Source organism: Schistocerca cancellata, chromosome 1 (assembly GCF_023864275.1).
Source record: "Schistocerca cancellata isolate TAMUIC-IGC-003103 chromosome 1, iqSchCanc2.1, whole genome shotgun sequence".
NCBI lineage: Eukaryota > Metazoa > Arthropoda > Insecta > Orthoptera > Acrididae > Schistocerca > Schistocerca cancellata.
In genome coordinates, this window is record NC_064626.1 from 806,089,991 (window position 1) to 806,115,135 (window position 25,145).

The following is a 25,145-nucleotide window of genomic DNA, read 5'->3' on the forward strand; positions in this document are numbered from 1 at the left end:
TTAAGAGTAAATGATACATTGGTGACCAATGTGTATAGTGTTGCAGAACTTTTTAATAAACATTTTATAACTGTTACCGGAAAGATGGGGTTTTCAGGTTCGGTAGATGCTGCTATGGAATACCTCAGATCAGAAATTTCAAGCAACTTCCATAATATGAATTTGACCCTCACTACCCCAACAGAAATAATGTCCATCATAAAATCTTTAAAATCAAAAACATCTAGTGGGTATGATGAAATATCAACAAAGTTAATTAAAGAATGTGATTCTGAGCTAAGTAACATGTTAAGCTATCTGTGTACCCAGTCATTTATCAGTGGAATATTTCCTGAATGGTTGAAATATGCTGAAGTTAAGCCACTGTTTAAGAAGGGAGATAAAGAAATAGCATCAAATTTCCGTCCAATTTCACTGTTGCCAGCATTCTCAAAAATTTTCAAAAAAGGAATGTTACAGTCGGCTTTATAACCATCTTATCTCAAATAACATACTGTCAAACTCACAGTTTGGATTTCTAAAAGGTTCTGATATTGAGAAGGCTATCTACACTTACAGTGAAAATGTGCTTAATTCATTAGACAAAAAATTGCAGGCAACCGGTATATTTTGCGATCTGTCAAAGTCATTTGACTGTGTAAATCACAAACATCCTTTTAAGTAAATTAGAGTATTATAGTGTAACACGAAATGCTGCAAATTGGTTCAAATCTTATATCTCTGGCAGGAAACAAAGGGTGTTATTAGGAAAGAGACATGTATCAAGCTATCAGGCATCATCGAACTGGGAACTAATTACATGTGGGGTCCCACAAGGTTCGATTTTGGGGCCCTTACCTTTTCTTGTGTATATCAATGACCTTTCATCAGTAACATTACCAGATGCCAAGTTCGTTTTGTTTGCCGATGATACAAACATTGCAATAAATAGCAAATCAAGTGTAGTCTTAGAAAGATCAGCTAATAAAATATTTGTGGACATTAATCACTGGTTCCTAGCCAATTCTTTGTCACTAAACTCTGAAAAAACACACTAGATGCAGTTCACAACTTGTAAGGGGTGTCCCAGGAGTATATGTCTAACATACGATGACAAAAAGACAGAAGAAGTGGACAGTGTTAATTCTTGAGATTACAGCTTGATAATAAATTCAACTGGGAGGAGCACACCACAGAACTGCTGAAGCGTTTTAACAAATCTATGTTTGCAATGCAAATTTTGTCAGACATAGGGAATATAAAAATGAAAAAGCTGGCATACTATGCTTACTTTCATTCCATAATGTCATATGGGATTATTTTTTGGGGTAATTCATCAGCCAAGCAAAAGTTTTCCGGGCACAAAAACGTGCAGTAAGAGTTATATGTGGTGTGAACTCAAGAACATCCTGCAGAAGCCTGTTTAGGGAACTACGGATACTAACTACTGCTCCCTCAATATATTTATTCCTTAATGAAATTTGTCATTAAAAATATATCACTTTTTCAAACCAACAGCTCAATTCATGGAATCAATACTAGAAATAAGAATAATCTTCACAAGGATTTAAAGTCACTTAGTCTTGTACAAAAAGATGTTCATTATTCAGGAACACACATTTTCAATAACTTGCCAGCAGCCATAAAAAGCTTAAAAACCAATGAAATTCAGTTTAAGAGAAGCCTAAAGGATTTATTTGTGGCTAACTCCTTCTAATCCATTGATAAATTTCTCAGTAAAACCAACTGATTTGTATATACACTCCTGGAAATTGAAATAAGAACACCGTAAATTCATTGTCCCAGGAAGGGGAAACTTTATTGACACATTCCTGGGGTCAGATACATCACGTGATCACACTGACAAAACCACAGGCACATAGACACAGGCAACAGAGCATGCACAATGTCGGCACTAGTACAGTGTATATCCACCTTTCGCAGCAATGCAGGCTGCTATTCTCCCATGGAGACGATCGTAGAGATGCTGGATGTAGTCCTGTGGAACGGCTTGCCATGCCATTTCCACCTGGCGCCTCAGTTGGACCAGCGTTCGTGCTGGACGTGCAGACCGCGTGAGACGACGCTTCATCCAGTCCCAAACATGCTCAATGGGGGACAGATCCGGAGATCTTGCTGGCCAGGGTAGTTGACTTACACCTTCTAGAGCACGTTGGGTGGCACAGGATACATGCGGACGTGCATTGTCCTGTTGGAACAGCAAGTTCCCTTGCCGGTCTAGGAATGGTAGAACGATGGGTTCGATGACGGTTTGGATGTACCGTGCACTATTCAGTGTCCCCTCGACAATCACCAGTGGTGTACGGCCAGTGTAGGAGATCGCTCCCCACACCATGATGCCGGGTGTTGGCCCTGTGTGCCTCGGTCGTATGCAGTCCTGATTGTGGCGCTCACCTGCACGGCGCCAAACACGCATACGCCCATCATTGGCACCAAGGCAGAAGAGACTCTCATCGCTGAAGACGACACGTCTCCATTCGTCCCTCCATTCACGCCTGTCGCGACACCACTGGAGGCCGGCTGCACGATGTTGGGGCGTGAGCGGAAGACGGCCTAACGGTGTGCGGGACCGTAGCCCAGCTTCATGGAGATGGTTGCGAATGGTCCTCGCCGATACCCCAGGAGCAACAGTGTCCCTAATTTGCTGGGAAGTGGCGGTGCGGTCCCCTACTGCACTGCGTAGGATCCTACGGTCTTGGCGTGCATCCGTGCGTCTGCGGTCCGGTCCCAGGTCGACTGGCACGTGCACCTTCCGCCGACCACTGGCGACAACATCGATGTACTGTGGAGACCTCATGCCCCACGTGTTGAGCAATTCGGCGGTACGTCCACCCGGCCTCCCGCATGCCCACTATACGCCCTCGCTCAAAGTCCGTCAACTGCACATACGGTTCACGTCCACGCTGTCGCGGCATGCTACCAGTGTTAAAGACTGCGATGGAGCTCCGTATGCCACGGCAAACTGGCTGACACTGACGGCGGCGGTGCACAAATGCTGCGCAGCTAGCGCCATTCGACGGCAAACACCGCGGTTCCTGGTGTGTCCGCTGTGCCGTGCGTGGGATCATTGCTTGTACAGCCCTCTCGCAGTGTCCGGAGCAAGTATGGTGGGTCTGACAAACCGGTGTCAATGTGTTCTTTTTTCCATTTCCAGGAGTATATATATATATATAGAGAAACATTCTATTTGGAAAAAATATATCTAAAAAGAAAGATGATGAGACTTACCAAACAAAAGCGCTGGCAGGTCGATAGACACACAAACAAACACAAACACACATACAAAATTCAAGCTTTCGCAACAAACGGTTGCTTCGTCAAGAAGGAGGGAACAACAGGGAAAGACGAAAGGATGTGGGTTTTAAGGGACAGGGAAAGGAGTCATTCCAATCCCAGGAGTGGAAAGACTTACCTTAGGGGGGAAAAAAGGACAGGTATACACTCTTACACACACACATATCCATCCGCACATACACAGACACAAGCAGACATTTGTAAAGGCAAAGAGTTTGGGCAGAGATGTCAGTCGAGGCGGAAGTACAGAGGCAAACATGTTGTTGAAAGACAGGTGAGGTATGAGCGGCGGCAAATTGAAATTAGCTGAGATTGAGGCCTGGCGGATAACGAGAAGAGAGGATATACTGAAAGGCAAGTTCCCATCTCTGGAGTTCTGACAGGTTGGTGTTAGTGGTAAGTATCCAGATAGCCCGGACGGTGTAACACTGTGCCAAGATGTGCTGGTCGTGCACCAAGGCATGTTTAGCCACAGGGTGATCCTCATTACCAACAAACACTGTCTGCCTGTGTCCATTCATGCGAATGGACAGTTTGTTGCTGGTCATTCCCACATAGAACGCTGCACAGTGTAGGCACGTCAGTTGGTAAATCATGTGGGTGCTTTCACACGTGGCTCTGCCTTTGATCATGTACACCTTCCGGGTTACAGGACTGGAGTAGGTGGTGGTGGGAGGGTGCATGGGACAGGTTTTACACCAGGGGCGGTTACAAAGGTAGGAGCCAGAGGGTAGGGAAGGTGGTTTGGGGATTTCATAGGGATGAACTAAGAGGTTACGAAGGTTAGGTGGACGGCGGAAAGACACTCTTGGTGGAGTGGGGAGGATTTCATGAAGGATGGATCTCATTTCAGGGCAGGATTTGAGGAAGTCATATCCCTGCTGGAGAGCCACATTCAGAGTCTGATCCAGTCCCGGAAAGTATCCTGTCACAAGTGGGGCACTTTTGTGGTTCTTCTGTGGGAGGTTCTGGGTTTGAGAGGATGAGGAAGTGGCTCTGGTTATTTGCTTCTGTACCAGGTTGGGAGGGTAGTTGCGGGATGAGAAAGCTGTTTTCAGGTTGCTGGTGTAATGGTTCAGGGATTCCGGACTGGAGCAGATTCGTTTGCCACGAAGACCTAGGCTGTAGGGAAGGGACCGTTTGATGTGGAATGGGTGGCAGCTGTCGTAATAGAGGTACTGTTGCTTGTTGGTGGGTTTGATGTGGACGGACCTGTGAAGCTGGCCATTGGACAGGTGGAGGTCAACGTCAAGGAAAGTGGCATGGGATTTGGAGTAGGACCAGGTGAATCTGATGGAACCAAAGGAGTTGAGGTTGGAGAGGAAATTCTGGAGTTCTTCTTCACTGTGAGTCCAGATCATGAAGGTGTCATCAATAAATCTGTACCAAACTTTGGGTTGGCAGGCCTGGGTAACCAAGAAGGCTTCCTCTAAGCGACCCATGAATAGGTTGGCGTACGAGGGGGCCATCCTGGTACCCATGGCTGTTCCCTTTAATTGTTGGTATGTCTGCCCTTCGAAAGTGAAGAAGTTATGGGTCAGGATGAAGCTGGCTAAGGTAATGAGGAAAGAGGCTTCTGGCAGGGTGGCAGGTGATCGGCTTGAAAGGAAGTGCTCCATCGCAGCGAGGCCCTGGACGTGCGGAATATTTGTGTATAAGGAAGTGGCATCAATGGTTACAAGGATGGTTTCCGGGGGTAACAGACTGGGTAAGGATTCCAGGCATTCGAGAAAGTGGTTGGTGTCTTTGATGAAGGATGGGAGACTGCATGTAATGGGTGATAGATGAACAATACTCAAGAATCTGGCGAACAAGCGCCTTATAAGCCCCTTCTTTGGCGGATGAGTAACATTTCCTTAAGATTTTGCCAATGAATTTGAATCTGGCGTCTGCTTTTCCCACTATCTGTTCTACATGGTCATTCCAATTAAGGTCGCTCTCGATAGTTACGCCTAGGTAGACTGCATGTAATGGGAGACTGCATGTAAAGGTGTTGATCTATGTAGGCAGAGATACGTTCTGTGTGGGCTTGGTAACCAGCTACAATGGGTTTGTGAATTTTAGGAAGAAGGTAGAAGGTAGGGGTGTGGGGTGTTGGTGGGGTCAGGAGGTTGATGGAGTCAGGTGAAAGGTTTTGTAGCGGGCCTAAGGTTCTGAGGATTCCTTGAAGCTCCGCCTGGACATCAGGAATGGGATTACCTTGGCAAACTTGGTATGTAGTGTTGTCTGAAAGCTGACGCAGTCCTTCAGCCACATACTCCCGACGATCAAGTACAATGGTCGTGGAACTCTTGTCCGCCGGAAGAATGTGTGTGTGTGTGTGTGTGTGTGTGTGTGTGTGTGTGTGTGTGTGTGTAAGTACAATCTAACTTCTGCACTATTTCAGTGCAGTAATGTGTTCATTGTATATAAGTATTATAGTAGTTGTATTACATGTTTATTACCTAATAAATAAATAAACTTTTTTATTTTAAATTCAGTGCATTAGTATTTGTAAAATGACTTTCATATAGTGTTCATTAAAAAATGACGATCATTCCACTTGGGACCTGCGGAATGGTACATTAGCTTATTTGTTTTAGTTGTAAATATTTGTCATGTATTGTTGTTTTTCTGACATGTTCCACATCCTGGAGGACCTCCTCACTACGGATCAATTTGAATGAAAGTAAATCTAATCTAATCTAATGCCCATAATTGATTTAAGTGATTGAGAATTATTATTAATAACATTTATTCCAGAAAGCACATCTCAAATTAACGGGAAATGGTCCTATGATATTCAATTAAAATGCAGACAGATAATACCTTGTCAAATGCAGAGAAGTTACATTGGCAGCATTACGAGAATGGCAGGGAAATCCCCAAACTAAACTGTTATCAAAGATATGCAAAAACTAAGTCCATTTTGTCATCACAATATACGAAATATTCATCAGCTCAAAACAGTTCAGAGTTCAACATGCGATACAAAGAGCAGTAACTCATAGTCTTCATGCTCTCAGTTCAATTAATCAAGAGGAAATAGTTAAAGAGTCCTACTCTGGAGCACATTCAGACCTCTCGAAATATTAAGTCTCTTAAAAGTTAAATTCTCATAGCAGCTGGGCACTGCCCAGAATTACATATGTTAACACAGTCAGATCACTCTTCTTCCAGCACTCAACACAAAGTGTCCAGAATTGCTCTTTTGAGCTCTTCACTCGAAAAGTCCCAGCCTCCGCTTGACTCCCATAGTGTTCCACTACTGACTGCTTTTCTACTGGCTGAAGACCATCCCCACCAAAAATACAGCATTCTTATGTGATACAGACGTTATTTGACTCTTCTTGACCACTTTCGGAACTAAACTAATATATTACAACAATATTTAAATGAAGAAGTGTTATAATCATTCTGTCACACTCAGATAATTTGCAATAATTACAAATAAAGGTTTGTCCATAAATAAATAGGTCAGTATTCTTGCACAAGTGTGCTCATGACAAACGAAACAGATTGTCCTCACATATTGTTTAAAAAATTACACACTTTTTGTCTCCAGATGACAGGTATTTACAAAACATGATCACATTTCTAACCTTTAAAGGATTAAAGTCATTCCTTGTCAGGAGAAAAGGTAAGGCAGGAAATAGAATATGTGACATTTACCTTATCTCTTCTTGCAGAGCAGCAGCAAAAAGTCGAAGCAGTAAGTAATCCTCTCGTGATCCCGAACCAAAATTGAAAATAGCAAGAACCACAGTGCGGAGAAATGCTGTTGTCTTTGAGCGTGGTAAGCAAGGTAATAAGCGAGCCAAGTAATGAGGTTCTGTTTGTAAAAGGTAAAATAGCTTTCGGTAATATTCTACAATATGCTGACCACTTCGACTTAATTTTCCATCCATCACTTGACCAGCTGATGCAGCAGTGGCTCGTAGTCGTGAACCATGGGCTGCTACATCCTAGAAAACAGTGCCAATATTTGATACACAAATGAGAAAATTCCTACAGTTGTAAAATTTCAATAAGATAACAAGTCTCTAAAACAAAAACAAAAATAAAAAAAAGTACAAGTAAAAAAAAAAAAAAATCAGAGTGAGAGAGATGAGTACTGAATAGTTCAGGTATATGGCCGGACATGGCTTGGTTCAAATGGCTCTGAGCACTATGGGACTCAACTTCTGAGGTCATCAGTCCCCTAGAACTTAGAACTACTTAAACCTAACTAACCTAGGGACATCATACACATTCATGCCCGAGGCAGGATTCGAACCTGCGACCGTAGCGGTCTCGCGGCTCCAGACTGTAGCGCCCAGAACCGCACGGCCACTCCGGCCGGCTATGGCCGGAGACCTCTATGAGATGGGTGGAAAACATACTAAGGGGCTATTTCTCAATTCAGGACATATTACCAACTGCTTTCTGGATCTATCACACAATGAGAGCAAGTTGAGTTTTACATGAATCACACGCTGTGTAAATTATGTTGATTTTAACAGAAAAGTGATTCATTCCATAATTATACTACATATTAATTTTAATATTTAATTCAATCAGTAAAGGTAACAACTCACTATATAGTCGACATGCTGAATCATCAATTGGCACATAAACGAGACTGAAAACACTGCTAGCTTGTGGTGAAAGTTGAGGCCAGGATGATTATGGGATCGAAGGATATGCTGCAACCTACACTAATCCTTGTCCCTCACCCACTTCCCCTCTTGCCCTGTAAGCCAAATTTCACTCATTGTGCCCTCAAGACCTCTTCTCTACTGTCTCCCTGTTTCTCTGTCCTACCTCCTCTTCTCAATCCATGCCTTTATGTCACTGTGTGCTGCACACAACTTCCTCTACGTGTGAGCAGGAGTTCATTGGTTTTTATCCGATGCACTTGCTACCTCCCCTTTCCAGCCACCAGCTACCCTTCCCTACTCCACCCTCCTACTTCACACCTTCTTTCTCCCTCTGATTAGTCTACATGACACAACCCCTCACATCCTAGTCAATCTGCAGTGCCAGCACAATGTAGTCAGCTGGGACAATGTCACCATACACATAGGTGAATGTGCATACTGCTGCAATGAATGTAAAAATGTAATCTTAGAATCGAGTGTTCCATGTGTGATATTCATTCACATTATTTTCACACACAACTTTACTTCCCTGTTATTAAAAGATCCATTAGTTATTTATTTCGATGTTCTTTTGAATCATAGTTGTGACCTCTTTCTATGAAATGGAACGAGTAAGTTATACAATTACAGCACATATTCTGAGCAGAAAATATGGCAACAGGCTGAACATTTACATAATTTCTTAAGTTTATTCTTTTCTTTTAAAGAAAACTTGCACATAGTGATTTATATTTAACCACGTTTAATATTGTCGTGCTGGCAGATGATGTGTGTGCCATGGACAGAAATAAGAGCTGATGTTGCCATTACATAAGAACTTAGCATCACAAGAAGTTTATCTTCAGGTGTCAGTCAAAGACACTTCCAGTTCCTAGTGCACATTTCGAGAAGAGATTAAGATAATTTAGAAAAGACAATCTTCCAAGGCAAAACTGAGGGCAGAAGGCCACAAGGAAGAGTAACAAGCAGATGATTGGATCAAGTGAAGAAGATTTAAGGCCAACCTCTTCACACTATATTAAGAAGAACTGGAGATTACCGAGCATAAAGACATTTAGTCGAAGATTAAGTTACTTAAGAAATGAGGTCACAACACTCACTAATGAGTAAACAAAGCCTTTGTCAAAAACAGACAGCAAACACCACAAACACATGCAAATGCAGCTCACACACACATGACTACAGTCTCTGACAGCTGAAGCCAGACTACGAACAGCTGCACATGATGGGAGAGGCAGCCAGGTGGGGGTAAGGAAGAGGCTGGGGCGAGAATGCAGTGGGATAGTAGGGAATGGGTGGGAGTTGGTTAACTGCTGCTGCAGGAGCACACTGGGAGAGAGGGTAGGGCACCTAATGCAGTCGGGAGGCTAGACGGAGGGTGGGGGAGATTTGGTGATTTGGCAGGGTGGAGTGGGGTGGGGTGGGGTGGGGTGGGGTGGGGGGGGGGGGTGAGGGGGGCCACTAGTGGAAAAGGAGAGAAGTTAAAAGACTTGGTGTGTTGGTGGAATAGAGGACTGTGTAGTGCTGGAGTGGGAACAGGGAAGGAGGTAGGTGGGTAAGGACAATGACTAATGAAGGTTGGGGTCCAGGAGGGTTATGGGAACATAGGATATATTGCATGGAGAGTTCCCACCTGTGCACTTCAGAAAAAACAGTGTTGGTGGGAAAGCTCCATGTGGCACAAGCTGTGAAGCAGTCAGTGAAATGAAAAATGTTTTGTTCGGCAGCATGCTCAGCAACAGGATGGTCCAGTTGTTTTTTCGCCACAGTTTTTCAGATGTGCGGACAGACAGCTTGTAGGTTGTCATGTCCACGCAGAAGACAGCACAATGGTTGCAGCTTAGCTTGCGAAACCAGCCATGTAATCTACATGTAGCCCTGCCTTTGATGGGACAGGTGATGATGTGATTGGTCTACAGTAGATGGTGGTGGTGATGGTGGTGGTGGGAGAATGTACGGAACAGGCCTTGCATCTCATTCTATTATAGGGATCCCTGTAATAGATCTAGATGCAAGACCTGACCCATACATCCTCCCACCATCATCTACTCCAACCTGTTCACAAGGATCACCTATCCCATCAAAGGCAGGGCTATCTGTGAACCTAAACATGTTATCTTACAAGCTAAACTTCAACCACTGTGCTGCATTCTATGTGGGCATGACAACCAACATGCTGTCTATCCAAGTGAATGGCCACCGGAAAACTGTGGCCAAAACAACTGGACCACCCTGTTGCTGAGTATGCTGCCAATCACATTCTTCATTTCAGTGACTGCTTCACAGCATTTGCCATCTTTGTCTTTCCAACCAACACAAGATTTTCTGAATTGCACATGTGAGAACTCTCCCTACAATACATCCTTCATTCCAAAACCCTCCTGGCATCAACCTTCATTAGCCATTGTCCTTATCCACCTAGCTGCTTCCCTGTTCCCATTCCAGGACTACACAGTCCTCGGTTCCATCAACACACACAGCCTTTTAACATCTTTCCTTTTCCACTAGTCCCCCCCCCCCCCAATCACCCTCTCCTCCCCCTGCCCTGCGTCTAACCTCCTGAGTGCACTAGGTGTCCTACCCTCCCTTCATCTCATCCCTGCATGCTCCCGCAGCAGCACTTTACTGTCCCCCATCAATACCCTGCTACATCTCCCTCTCCTGTCACAGCCTCTTCCTTACCCCCCACCCAGTTACCTCTCCCATCATGCACTGCTATTTGCAGTCTGGCTACAGTTGTCAGAGACTGTGGTCATGTGCATGTGACAGGTGATTCTTCCAATCAACACCAGCTGTTCTGAATTGCGTAGAGGGGAACTCTCCCCACAACATATCCATCATTCCTTGGTCACAACCTTCGCTGGTCTGCCCTCCCCTCCATCTCTACCCATTCCCAACTCCCACTCCAGCCTCTTGATGCTGCTCCTAAATATCAGCCATCCTGTCCCCACCACACCCCTGCACATTCCCACACTACAGCATCTTCCCCTACACCTACTCTGCTATCCCTCCAGCTCACCACTGCATGCCTCCTCTATACCACCACTACTGAACCAAAGCTATTTCTCAGTGCCCAGAGATAAAAAGTGCATGCACGTGCATATCTCTCTCTCTCTCTCTCTCTCTCTCTCTCTCTCTCTCTCTCTCTCTCTCTCTCTCTGTGTGTGTGTGTGTGTGTGTGTGTGTGTGTGTGTGTGTGTGTGTGTTTTTGCCTATAGTTGACAAAGGCCTTTTTGGCCTAAAGCTCATTTTCTGACAATATATTTGTTGTGCCTATCTGCGACTCATCGTCTCTGCTGTATGATGAGCACCGGCTACTCTTTTCACAGTACAATTTCAATTATTCTTTTTGCTTGATGTGTGCTACTTTTCCACAAATTTGGACTATTCTACTTTTCCACAAATTCTGACGATTCATCATCACATATTTTGATGTTTCTTCAAGTCATTGTCATAATTGTTGTTCCTTCACATATGTTTATTTCCCTTCCCATCTCTGTCATTTCACTGCAGCTCATGTCACTGATTTTACGGTGCTATACTTTTGTAATGTCTGAGCAAGTAGTCTGGATTCATTCTCTTGGTTTCCAAGATTTTTTTCTGTCAGAGTGATTTATGATTTGTTCATTCATCTTTCAGTTGGAAGGGATACATTTGAACTTAATATGCAGCAATCCCAGTTGATGTTTGCTATTTTATTCAGACTTCTTGTCAATTATTACACAACTCCATCTTCGATACATCACACTATGACCTATTTGAAACCTTCCCATTGCTATATTCAGGGATGTTTATTTACCTATCTGTAGACAATATAAGTTGTATTGACATTGTCAACACATAGAAAGATACATAAAAGTAAACAATTGCACACATAAATTCTTGCCTTACTGAGTTACCCTTTTGGACACTACTTCACTCTTCTATTGAACATATTGTAAAATGACTCTTAATCGTAGTAGTTAATTTTTAGCTAATTGTCAACAACATATACACATCGTTTCAGGTAACCCTTTATGGTATACAAACACTTTTCTAACAAATAACTTTTTTGCAATGAAAAGAATCAATTATTAATAATACAGGGTTATTACAAATGATTGAAGCGATTTCACAGATATACAGTAACTTTATTATTTGAGATATTTTCACAATGCTTTGCACACACATACAAAAACTCAAAAAGTTTTTTTAGGCATTCACAAATGTTCAATATGTGCCCCTTTAGTGATCCGGCAGACATCAAGCCGATAATCAAGTTCCTCCCACACTCGGCGCAGCATGTCCCCATCAATGAGTTCGAAAGCATTGTTGATGCGAGCTCACAGTTCTGGCATGTTTCTTGGTAGAGGAGGTTTAAACACCGAATCTTTCACATAACTCCACAGAAAGAAATCGCATGGGGTTAAGTTGGGAGAGCGTGGAGGCCATGACATGAATTGCTGATCATGATCTCCACCACGACCGATCCATTGGTTTTCCAATCTCCTGTTTAAGTAATGCCGAACATCATGATGGAAGTGCGGTGGAGCACCATCCTGTTGAAAGATGAAGTCGGCGGTCGGTCTCCAGTTGTGGCATGAGCCAATTTTCCAGCATGTCCAAATACACGTGTCCTGTTACGTTTTTTTCGCAAAAGAAAAAGGGGCCGTAAACTTTAAACCGTGAGATTGCACAAAACACGTTAACTTTTGGTGAATTACAAATTTGCTGCACAAATGCGTGAGGATTCTCTACCGCCCAGATTCACACATTGTGTCTGTTCACTTCACCATTAAGAAAAAATATTGCTTCATCACTGAAAACAAGTTTCCCACTGAACGCATTTTCATTCATGAACTGTTGCAACCGCACCGAAAATTCAAAGCTTTTGACTTTTGTCATCGGGTGTCAGGGCTTGTAGCAATTGTAAACGGTAAGGCTTTTGCTTTAGCCTTTTCCGTAAGATTTTCCAAACCGTCGGCTGTGGTACATTTAGCTCCCTGCTTGCTTTATTCGTCGACTTCCGCGGGCTACACGTGAAACTTGCCTGCACGCGTTCAACCATTTCTTCGCTCACTGCAGGCCGACCCGTTGATTTCCCCTTACAGAGGCATCCAGAAGCTTTAAACTGTGCATACCATCGCCGAATGGAGTTAGCAGTTGGTGGATCTTTGTTGAACTTTGTCCTGAAGTGTCGTTGCACTGTTATGGCTGACTGATGTGAGTGCATTTCAATCACGATATACGCTTTCTCGGCTCCTGTCGCCATTTTGTATCACTGCACTCTGGCGGCAGAAACCTGAAGTGCGGCTTCAGCCGAACAAAACTTTATGAGTTTTTCTACGTATCTGTAGTGTGTCGTGACCATTAGTCAATGAATGGAGCTACAGTGAATTTATGAAATCGCTTCAATCATTTGTAATAGCCCTGTATAATGTAAATGGACACACAAAAAAATCCACTCACCAAGCGGTGTCAGGAGAAAAAAAAAAACACACACACACACACACACACACACACAAAAGATTTAACTTTCACAAGCTTTTGGAGCCAGTGGCTCCTTCTTCTGGCAGAAGTCTGCTGTGACCTGGGGTTTCGGGTGACTCCTAAACTGTACCCCTTTCCCTAAACCTCTTCAGTTCTATTCCTTCACCTCTCTTCCTTCCCCTTCAACCTTACAAGTTTTCAGACTGTTTTTGACCATCCTGTATACAAATTTAGTCACCTAGTGTGAACACCCAAATGTAAAGACACAAACACGATGACTGACATGGAAGTGTACCCATTTCATTCCCTTGATACAAAAACAACCACAGTTTATTTAAACAGAGGAAAGCAGTTCTGACTGTGCTCGTATAAAAACACTCATTGTAATAACAAAAAGTGGTACATGTGCTAAATAGGATGTAAGATGCACTGCGTATGAACCTTGCCTTTCATATTTACTCCAGTTCTTTCTTCACTCCCAAAAATTTTGGTTCAATTATTTCCAAGTTTCTCAGAAGATTTCAAATGTCGTTCATGAACTGTGAATTTCGCTAAGCAATATTATTCAATAGCATATTAGATAAATGGGTTCTGAGTATTGCACAAAAAGCTCTAGTTCGACAGTGTCATTTGCTTGATGTCCATTTACGATGCTTTGACTTTTTAGTTAAATCTGACGGATGTTCAAGTTACAGGTAATAGTATAACAACAAATTGTCATTGTTTTAAATATGGTGGAGTGAGGTCATGAAATGTGGTGTCGCGACTGAAGTTACCAGCGAGATGAGGAGCAGCTTGGCGGTGAGCGACGTGACAAACTCCCGCTTGTTGGTCATAGCAGTCCGAGGGCTTGAAGCCGTGCCTGCCATCGATGACACAGTTGATCGCGCTGGCGGAGCGGCACAGCGGCAGGGAAGTCCCCAGCAGAGCAGCTTGGGGCCCCCTTCTGCCAGGAGGCGGCACTGGCTCCAAAATCTTGTGAAAGTTAAATCCTTTTGTCCTTGTGTTCCCCTACCACTGCTTGATGAGTAGATTTTTTTATTTGTCCATTTAAATAATTTTTAGGGTATTCATGAAGCCCTGTATTTCACTTTTGCTTTTGATCTCTTGCGATAGTTTATTGTATAGTTTAGTTCCTTTACATAGCACACTATTTTGGGTTTTTGTTTTGTTTTTTCTATTGAGATGTAAATGGTGGCTGGTTCCATGTTGGTGTAGAGACCTTTTCGTTGGGTACTGATTAATGTCTTTTTTTATTGTGGATAACTGTTTGCAAAATGTACTCACATGGAACAGTCAAGATTCCATAGACTTAAACAACTCAGTGAAGGGAGTTCTCTTGCTCCTTTTTGTCATAACTTGTACAGTCCTTGTTTGCAGTTTAAAAATTCTTTGTCTGTTCAGCTCATTTGTTCTCCAGAACATTTTCGCATAACTATTCACAGAATGAACATATGCAAAATACACTACGAGATCAAAAGTATCCGGACACCCCGAAAAACATACTTTTTCATATTAGGTGCATCGTGCTACCACCTACTGGCAGGTACTCCATATAAGTGACCTCAGTGGTCATTAGACATCGTGACAGAGCAGAATGGGGTGCTCCGGAGAACTCACAGACTTTGAATGCGGTCAGGTGATTGAGTGTCACTTGTGTCACACATCTGTACACGAGATTTCCACACTCCTAAACATACCTAGCTCCATTGTTTCCAATGTGATAGTGAAGTAGAAATGTGAAGGGACACATACAGCACAAAAGTGTACAGGCCGACCTCGTCTGTTGATTGACAGAGACAGTTGACAGTTGAAGAGAGTCGTAATGTGTAATAGGCAGACTTCTATCAAGACCATCACGCAGGAATTCCAGACTGCTTCAGGATCCACTGTAAGTACTATGACAGTTAGCCGGGAGGTGAGAAAACTTGGATTTCATGGTTGAGAGGCTGCTCATAAGCCACGTGTCATGTAGGTAAATGCCAAACGACACCTCACTTGGTGTAAGGAGCATAAACATTGGACAATTGAACAGTCGACAAACATTGTGTGGAGTGACGAATCACGGTACACAATGTGGCGATCCGATGGCAGGGTGTGGGTATGGCACATGCCCAGTGAACATCATCTGCTAGCATGTGCAGTGCCAACAGTAAAATTCGGAGGTGGTGGTGGTGTTATGGAGTGGTTGTGTTTTTCATGGAGGGGGCTTGCACCCCTTGTTTTGCATGGCTCTATCACAGAACAGACCTACATTGATGTTTCAAGTACCTTCTTGCTACCCACTGTTGAAGAGCAATTTGGGGATGGTGACTGCATCTTTCAACACAATTGAGCACCTGTTCATAATGCACGTCCTGTGGAGGAGTGGTTACACGACAATAACATCCTTGTAATGGACTGGCCTGCACTGAGTCCTGACCTGAATCCCATAGAACACCTTTGGGATGAAACTTCCTGGCAGAGTAAAACTGTGTGCCGGACCGAGACTCAAACTCGGGAACTTTGCTATTCGCGAGCAAGTGCTCTACCAACTGAGCTACCCAAGAACGACTCACGCCCCGTCCTCACAGCTTTACTTCTGCCAGTAGCTCGTCTCCTACCTTCCAAACTTTACAGAAGCTCTCCTGCGAAACTTGCAGAACTAGCACTCCTGAAAGAAAGGATATTGCGGAGACATGGCTTAGCCACAGCCTGGGGGATGTTTCCAGAATGAGATTTTCACTCTGCAGCGGAGTGTGCACTGACATGAAATTTCCTGGCAGATTAAAACTGGAAGGTAGGAGACGAGTTACTGGCAGAAGTAAAGCTATGAGTTGTGCTTGGGTAGCTCAGTTGGTAGAGCACTTGCCCGCGAAAGTCAAAGGTCCCAAGATCGAGTCTCGGTCCAGCACACAGTTTTACTCTGCCAGGAAGTTTCATATCAGCGTACACTCCGCTGCAGAGTGAAAATCTGATTCTGGCACCTTTGGGATGTTTTGGAACGCGAACTTCATGCCAGGCCTCACCGAATGACATCCATATCTCTCCTCAGTGCAGCACTCCATGAAGAATGGGCTGCCATTCCCCAAGAAACCTCCCCGCACCTGACTGAACGTATGCCTGCGAGAATGGCAGCTGTCATCAAGGCTAAGGGTGCGCCGACATCATACTGAATTCAAACATTACTGATGGAGGGCGCCACGAACATGTAAGTCATTTTCAGCCAAGTGTCCGAATACTTTTGATTACATAGTGTACGATGATGTGGTTCAAGAGCTACTACACACAGAATTTATTATTCTAAGTGCAAAGCATGCTGAAGCTACTCGTTTCACGAGGGCATTAACATGCTGTGTCTATTGTAGTTGTGTGTCAACATGTATCCCTAGCAATTCTGTTTGTGATACACATTCTGTCAGCCCCTCTTTCATTTTTAAAGAGTTATTTTCGGGTTTTTTGGTTATGTGAAATATTGCTTATTTTTTACGTTTTACCCATCTGCATACATGCATGATCACTTCTTCAGCTTTGTCCTTTAGTACATTTTGTGATGTTTCACTGTTTACAGTGTTACTGTCATCAGCAAACGATACTGTTTCACCATGCTTGACACTCTGCGTAAAATTGACATATATCAAGAAGAGTTTGAGCCAAGCACACTTCCTTGAGGGCATCAATATTAATGTATTCCAGTCAGAAAGATATTTTATGGTATGATTGGAGTTAGTGTGAAGGATCTCCAACCATTGCACCCTGTTTTTAAGATATGAACGAAACCACTTATTTGCTAATCCTCTTATACCTAGAGCTTCCAGTTTATTTAACAGAATTGTGTGGTGTGCTTATCAGGGATTCACTTAAGTCAAGAAAGATATATGTTAGTTGATCTCCTTGATCTGGTGCTTCCAGAACAACATTTGCAAAATGAGTTATAGCTGATTGAGTGCTTTTAGCAGGCCTGAATCCAAACTGTTCTTTACATGGAAGATTGTACTTTTATAGGTACCCTATGAGTCTAATTGTCATTATGGTTTCCATTACTTTTGAAAATGATGACAGTAAAAGAGATAGGCCTATAATTTTCTGTATTTTCAAGGTCTCCTGTCTTATGTTGGGAGAGGACGTTTGCATGCTTTAGTGCCTCTGGGAAGCAACCTGAGGCGAATGATTCATTTATGATGTGCACTAAAAGGTCTTTGATACTGTGTATACAGTCCTTCAGCAAGCACACGGGCACTTAATCTTTACCTGCTGAGGTTTTATTTTTTAGGTTCCAAACAGCATTGCTTATTTCTTCTAAGTGGTGGGTTGCAGCATCATTGTGTTTGGAATATATTTCAGTGTTTGTACAGGTTGCATTTTGTCAGATTTATGTTGCAGTTTGGTAGCTGTGTTGCTGAAATATTGATTTGCAAATTTTGCAATTTTTTGTGATCATGTAATGTGGTACAGCTGTGCTGTAATTCTATGTTTACCTGTTTTGTCTTTTTCATATTTGTCTCCTGTTTGGTGACATTTCAGGCTAATTTTATTTTGTTGTCTGACTTTTATACAATTTCATCATTTTGAGACGTTTCTGCTGTTACTAAAACTTTTTACATACGTCTTTGGTAGTATTTTGAAATGCAGGGTCATGCTGGTTGCTTTTATGTTGCTGAGGTGTTTGAGTGTTACAGACCATTTCCTTATCCTGTTGGTCACCTGGTTACTTTTGTTTAGTATTTTAGTGTCTTGTAGTACCTCTGGAAACACTTCTTCAATCCTGAATTTAAATTTCAGTAGAAACTTTGAAAACTTCCTATCTGAACTGGTCTCCACATACACTTCTCCCCATGTTGCATTGTTCATTTGCACGGTAAATTCAACCCTTTATTGCTCAGAGAAGAATCCTCTATGTGAGTATTTTAGTTTTGTTTTCTACAGCTACGTGTAATTTTAAGAGCTGACTGGAATGATCTGAAAGGCCTAGGTTACCTCCAACAACATCACAATTTTCTTTCTCCAAATCAGCTGGTATATGGCCAATGAGTGATGCTGAATGCTTAGTTACCCTTGTGGTTAATCAATGGTGATATTCTATGGCTGTATATAATGTTCAAAAATGTGTTGCAAAATCCATCTGGGTTCAATGTGCTAATCTTTAAGTCTCCACAAATGAGAATTTTGTCCTTAGGATTAGTAACTATGTCCAACACTTGGATTAGGTTTGCTATGAATGTACCTATGCCACCACTGGGAGAACAGTAAATACAGAGTGTAGTTAGTCTTTGGAATACCTGTGGCTTTCTTATCTCTATACCTAAAATTTCTACATGTTTTTCTTTACTTAATGAAATGATGTCACTTCTAACCTTAGACATAATCCCTTCCTTTGCATATATACATGACCCACCACCTCTCATAGTGGTTCTACTACAATGGCATGCTAGATTGTATCAGCTTAGAGCCACATGTGCAATTTGACCCAGATTCTATGCATCAATATGCAAACAAGTGAGCTATCAGTGGTCTGCAGTTTCACTTCTTTATTTCTTATAGACGGTATATTTTGGTGGAGAACTGAGAAACACTGAGACCTTCTTACCTTGGAGACGTCTCGTTTTTCTTGTCTTCATGTAAAAAATCAGTTGGACGATGAGGAGCTATATTTTTCTTGTCATTCAATTCACTTTTCACTGTTATTTCTGCCAACTCTAAATTTTTTTGCATATTTTGCTGCTACTGCTGATGGTTCTATCGTTCTACATTTTTTGAGGTGTTTTGGTTGTTCCTGTTGGATCTGGTGATGGTGTTGCGAATATGGGTTTGGTTTTGAAGTTATTTTGGTGCTTTTTTCCCCCTTGGCTATCAGGTTCACCAGACTTTATTTATCCATAACATTTAGGTTGGTTGGTTGTTTTGGGGAAGGAGACCAGACAGCGAGGTCATCAGTCTCATCGGATTAGGGAAGGACGGGGAAGGAAGTCAGCCGTGCCCTTTGAAAGGAGCCATCCTGGCATTTGCCTGAAGCGATTTAGGGAAATCACGGAAAACCTAAATCAGGATGGCCGAATGCGGGATTGAACAGTCGTCCTCCCGAATGCGAGTCCAGTGCATACCATTCAGGCTTAGTCTGTGTAGTGTGGAGTGTATATCCTATATTACTCATGTCAACATATTCCACATTTTTAAAATTTCTGCAGATTTTAGCAAACTGATTATTGGCACTTGGTATTTCTGTATTAAAACAAAACTGCCTCACTAGATTGTGGCGATGTGGAATATTCACAATTATGACATTTGTATGTGTGCTGCTTGTTTCCTGCATAATTGACAAAAATGTACGAATAGCAGTTGAAAGTAGTGTGTTTTACACAGTTCAATGAGGTGTTTTCCATAAAGACACCCATTATGATTGTGACACACTATCCATTTTTTATCAAAGATATTAGGAGATGTTTTCCATTTAAGACAACTATTATGATTCTGTATCATCTTTTTTTGTCCAAGATGTTATCACTGTTATGTAATTAGATCAATAAAAAATCTTCTCACCATGCAGTGGCAGGAGAACATATATATAAAGGGTATTACAGTTTACAGTTTGAAAGTTTTCAGCACCGGTGGCAGAATAGTTGAAGGGGAAGGAAGAGGGGCGAAGGGAAGGCAATGTCTGGGGAAAGGGGTAGAGTTCAGAAAAGTTGCCCAGAAACCCGGGTCAGGGGAGACTTCACCTGTCTTCCTTCCCCTTCAACCCTTCTGTCAAAGGAAGGAGCCACTGGTTCTGAAAGCTCGTAAACTGCAGCTGCTTGGTAAATAGATTTTTTATCAATCAATTATATTATACTTTCAAAAATTGAGTATGTCATTATCATTATTGTTATATTTGATTTTAAATTATTTCAAATTAGGATGGAGAACGTAATTTGCCAAAGTACAAAGACTGGGAGCAAATGAGAAATCTCAGAAAGGAAACATAGAACTCATTGTTACGTGGGGGGGTCTGCATTATCATTTTATCATGCTGTACCAGAAAACTCTGTGAGCGCAGCTGGTAAAGTTTCAAGCCAAAATAATGAGAGGAAAGATTTGTCAGAAACAAGTGACACCAAATACAAAGAAGCTCTTTTTGCAGCTCTTGTGCTCAGTTGTGTTCAGCCATGATGGAAGTAAGTAATTAAGGGAGATAACACATCTTTAAAATAATTTTAATCACAAGTATAGGCAAAGGGAACACCATATTTATATATTAACAGTACGATAAAAATGTTGACCCTATCTTTGCTAATAATAAATGATGCAGGAGATGAATTACGAGGTATTAGTGGACCCCGCTGTGCTTAGTTGTAATTATGCAGTACAAATTAATGCTACCAATAAATAATTCTACTGAAAAGGTAAGTTCTTAAGGCAGAGAAACTTGGGAATACTTATGTAGCTCAAAATTCTTTATTTAAATCACCTACAGTTCAGTCAGCAGGTACTCAAAACACTCAAATTTTCTGAACTTTCCGTATGTCGCTTGTTGGAAGTACATAGCACAGACTAAGTTTTTGATATTGAGAACCCTCTGCTAACTTACAGTGAACTGAAAAATCGTGAAATTTTGGCACTCTCCCCTCTTGCAGTCTACAACAAAGCACTTAAGAGTTTTCTTGTACAGCACAAAAAGTATTTTTACAGCACATATTTACCAAGATAGAGCGCTTCAAAGGAACAGCAAAATTCCCAAATTAAAAGAGTGCAGATTTTAGCATGATAATTTTAATTTCATACCATTTTTAAAAGATAATGGTTTGTTATTGAATCTGTATACTGAGCAAGCAGTGAAAGAGGCAAAAGAAAAATTCGGAATAGGAATTAAAATCCATGGAGTAGGAATAAAAACTTTGAGGTTTGCCGGTGACATTGTAATTCTGTCAGAGACAGCAAAGGACCTGGAAGAGAAGTTGAACAGAATGTACAGTGTCTTGAAAGTAAGATATAAGATGAACATCAACAAAAACAAAATGAGGATAATGGAATGTAGTCACATTAATCAGGTGATGTTGAGGGAATCAGATTAGGAAATGAGACCCTTAAAGTAGTAGAAGAGTTTTGCTTTTTGCGGAGCAAAATAACTGAGGATGTCAAAGCAGAAAGGATATCAAATGTAGACTGGCAGTGGCAAGGAAAGCATTTCTGAAGAAGAGAAATTTGTTAACATTGAGTATAGATTTAAGTGTCAGGAAGACTTTTCTGAAAGTAATTGTATGGAGTGTAGTCATGTACGGAAGTGAGACATGGACGATAAATAGTTTAGACAAGAAGTGAATAGAAGCTTTCAAAATGTGGCGCTACAGAAGAATTCCAAAGATTAGATGGGTAGATCACATAACTAATGAGATGGTACTGAACAGAGTTGGGGAGAAGAAGAATTTGTGGCATAACTTCACTAGAAGAAGGGATCAATTGATAGGACACTTTCTGAGGCAACAAGGAATCATCAATTTAGTATTGGAGGGAAGCATGAAGGGTAAAAATCGTAGAGGGAGACCAAGGGATGAATACACTAAGCAGATTCAGAAGGATGTAGGTTGCAGTAGGTACTCAGATGATGAACCTTACACAGGACAGAGTAACATGGAGAGGTGCATGAATCCAATCTCTGGACTGAAGACCACAACAACAACAACAACAACAACAACAATGGTATACACCTCTAATGGCCAACATATCACATTTTACACAGTTTAAATGTATGCAAAATCAAAGAATTTAAATGAAAAGTAGGACTAAAGAATAAAAGGTAAAACATAAAGACACTTTCTGATGACACGCAATACAAACTGAAAATTATGAGACAGAATGGCTGGAGAAATTTGGAGAAACACCGACAGAAATATTTAAAAGCAGAACAAACAATACGAAGCTTTTCAGAACTGCTAAGTCTTTTCTTAGGGTGGAAAGAGGTGTTAGTTGTGGAAGGTTTGAAACAAGAGTGGGTCACTCAATTCTAGGGGACTGCCTGTTGCCAGGATAGGAAGCAAATAATTTTAATTCTACATCCAGGCAGTATGTATAGGAACGAAATTCTGTTTGCTTATCATTTTCGTTTTGTCAAGTGAATCCTTCTGAAGATACGATAAAAACTAATAGTTAGAAAATTCATCTACATGTCAGAACACTATTTAATTCGAGAAGAACACACAAATTAGACATTTAATTACCTGTAATGAGATTCTGTTGCGTACTAGTAGACCTATTTTCAAATCCATTGCATCCAGCTGCTGCGAGAGATTCTCATTATGTCGTATTGTTTTTCCTATCTGTTCCTTCAAGTTCTGTAAACAATAACATGCAATTTTTTTTAAATGTCAAATACCTGCATGATGCTCATATTTACATACAATCTCACTTTGGATAATAATACTGAAGTATAATAATGTGAAAGAGGGAGCTCATGCACCAAATTATGTAATTTTTGTTACCGAAGGAAAAAAGATATTTCTGAGGCCCATTCAATACTACAGCAACAAAAAAGGAAATCGTGAAGTAAACACAAGAGAATAAGTAATAAAAATAATGGGGAAACAAAGGTCAATGAATCCAAAGATTTTCAATAAGGACTGACAATAATGAATTCCTGACATTACACAATGAATTTTTGTTACTAACAGTTCTTTTTTCAGTACCAAACCAGACAGTAGTGCAGAGAAGGAAGGGTGATAGATCTGGGGAATGACTCGTGTAATTCAAATTAATATATATAAAAACAAAGATGATGTGACTTACCAAATGAAAGTGCTGGCAGGTCGACAGACACACAAACGAACACAAACATACACACAAAATTCAAGCTTTCGCAACAAACTGTTGCCTCATCAGGAAAACACACACACACACACACACACACACACACACACACACACACACACACACACAAGCAGACATATTTAAAGACATGGACGTGCGGGATATTTGTGTATAAGGAAGTGGCATCAATGGTTACAAGGATGGTTTCCGGGGGTAACAGACTGGGTAAGGATTCCAGGCGTTCGAGAAAGTGGTTGGTGTCTTTGATGAAGGATGGGAGACTGCATGTAATGGGTTGAAGGTGTTGATCTACGTAGGCAGAGATACGTTCTATGGGGGCTTGGTAACCAGCTACAATGGGGTGGCCGGGATGATTGGGTTTGTGAATTTTTAGGAAGAAGGTAGAAGGTAGGGGTGCGGGGTGTCGGTGGGGTCAGGAGATTGATGGAGTCAGGTGAAAGGTTTTGTAGGGGGCCTAAGGTTCTGAGGATTCCTTGAAGCTCCGTCTGGACATCAGGAATGGGATTACCTTGGCAAACGTTGTATGTGGTGTTGTCTGAAAGCTGACACAGTCCCTCAGCCACATACTCCCGACGATCAAGTACCACGGTCGTGGAACCCTTGTCCGCTGGAAGAATGACGATGGACCGGTCAGCCTTCAGATCACGGATAGCCTGGGCTTCAGCAGTGGTGATGTTGGGAGTAGGATTAAGGTTTTTTAAGAAGGATTGAGAGGCAAGGCTGGAAGTCAGGAATTCCTGGAAGGTTTGGAGAGGGTGATTTTGAGGAAGAGGAGGTGGGTCCCGCTGTGACGGAGGACGGAACTGTTCCAGGCAGGGTTCAATTTGGATAGTGTCTTGGGGAGTTGGATCATTAGGGGTAGGATTAGGATCATTTTTCTTCGTGGCAAAGTGATACTTCCAGCAGAGAGTACGAGTGTAGGACAGTAAATCTTTGACGTGGGCTGTTTGGCTGAATCTGGGAGTGGGGCTGAAGGTGAGGCCTTTGGATAGGACAGAGGTTTCGGATTGGGAGAGAGGTTTGGAGGAAAGGTTAACTACTGAATTAGGGTGTTGTGGTACCAGAATGTAAATAAAACTTAATGGGGTCGTTGTGGGGGTGTTGTGAGGGTGACATGGTATTAGAAGGTGAAAGTTTAACATTCCCTCCGCAAACATGCCTTCACCCTAGCCAGATTATGCTCGCATATTTTATTTTCTCAGGCTTGTCTGACATTTGGCATAACCCCCAAAGGCCTCACACTTAAAGTTCCCATCTCTGGCTGCAACCCTTCTTTCCATCAGTCCCTATACCAGTTCCAAACTGAACAATCCATTGCCCTCACCCACCTAATCCTTCACCTACACATCAACCCTGCCAATGAACACACCCGTCAACTCCTATCCTTAATAAAAGTCCTCAATCTTTCCTCTCCCACATCCACACCGGCTATTCAGAGCATCCTCCTACAGGCCAACTGCAAATTAGAACAGCATGCCACCCTTCACGTCAAAAAACTATCCAATCTCCTGGTTTCCCACCTCCGGAAAGGCAACTCACTCACCCTTCACAACCTTTCCAGCAAACCTCAACCACCTCTCATTGCACACAAACCCAGTCTCTCCCATCTACTCAATCTCCCACTTCCAGCTCCACTCCCTCCAAAACCTCAAAATTCCAATCAACACAATCTGGTACCACAACACCCTAATTCAGTAGTTAACCTTTCCTCCAAACCTCTCTCCCAATCCGAAACCTCTTTCCTATCCAAAGGCCTCACCTTCAGCCCCACTCCCAGATTCAACCAAACAGCCCTCGTCAAAGATTTACTGTCCTACACTCGTACTCTCTGCTGGAAGTATCACTTTGCCACGAAGAAAAATGATCCTAATCCTACCCCTAATGATCCAACTCCCCAAGACACTATCCAAATTGAACCCTGCCTGGAACAGTTCCGTCCTCCGTCACAGCGGGACCCACCTCCTCTTCCTCAAAATCACCCTCTCC

At 42.3% G+C, this 25,145-nt stretch overlaps 1 protein-coding gene across 2 annotated transcripts in view; it reads right to left on the bottom strand.

The window, feature by feature from the left end:
* Window positions 1-25,145, bottom strand: part of LOC126188008 (ras GTPase-activating-like protein IQGAP1) — a 334,889-nt gene that overhangs the window by 101,335 nt on the left and 208,409 nt on the right. For both annotated transcript variants that reach the window (XM_049929428.1, XM_049929435.1), the window contains exons 20-21: window positions 22,553-22,666; window positions 6,946-7,238 (exon numbers count right to left, since the gene is read on the bottom strand). In XM_049929428.1, the coding sequence (XP_049785385.1) occupies window positions 6,946-7,238; window positions 22,553-22,666 (407 nt within the window). The remainder of the gene's footprint in view (window positions 1-6,945; window positions 7,239-22,552; window positions 22,667-25,145) is intronic.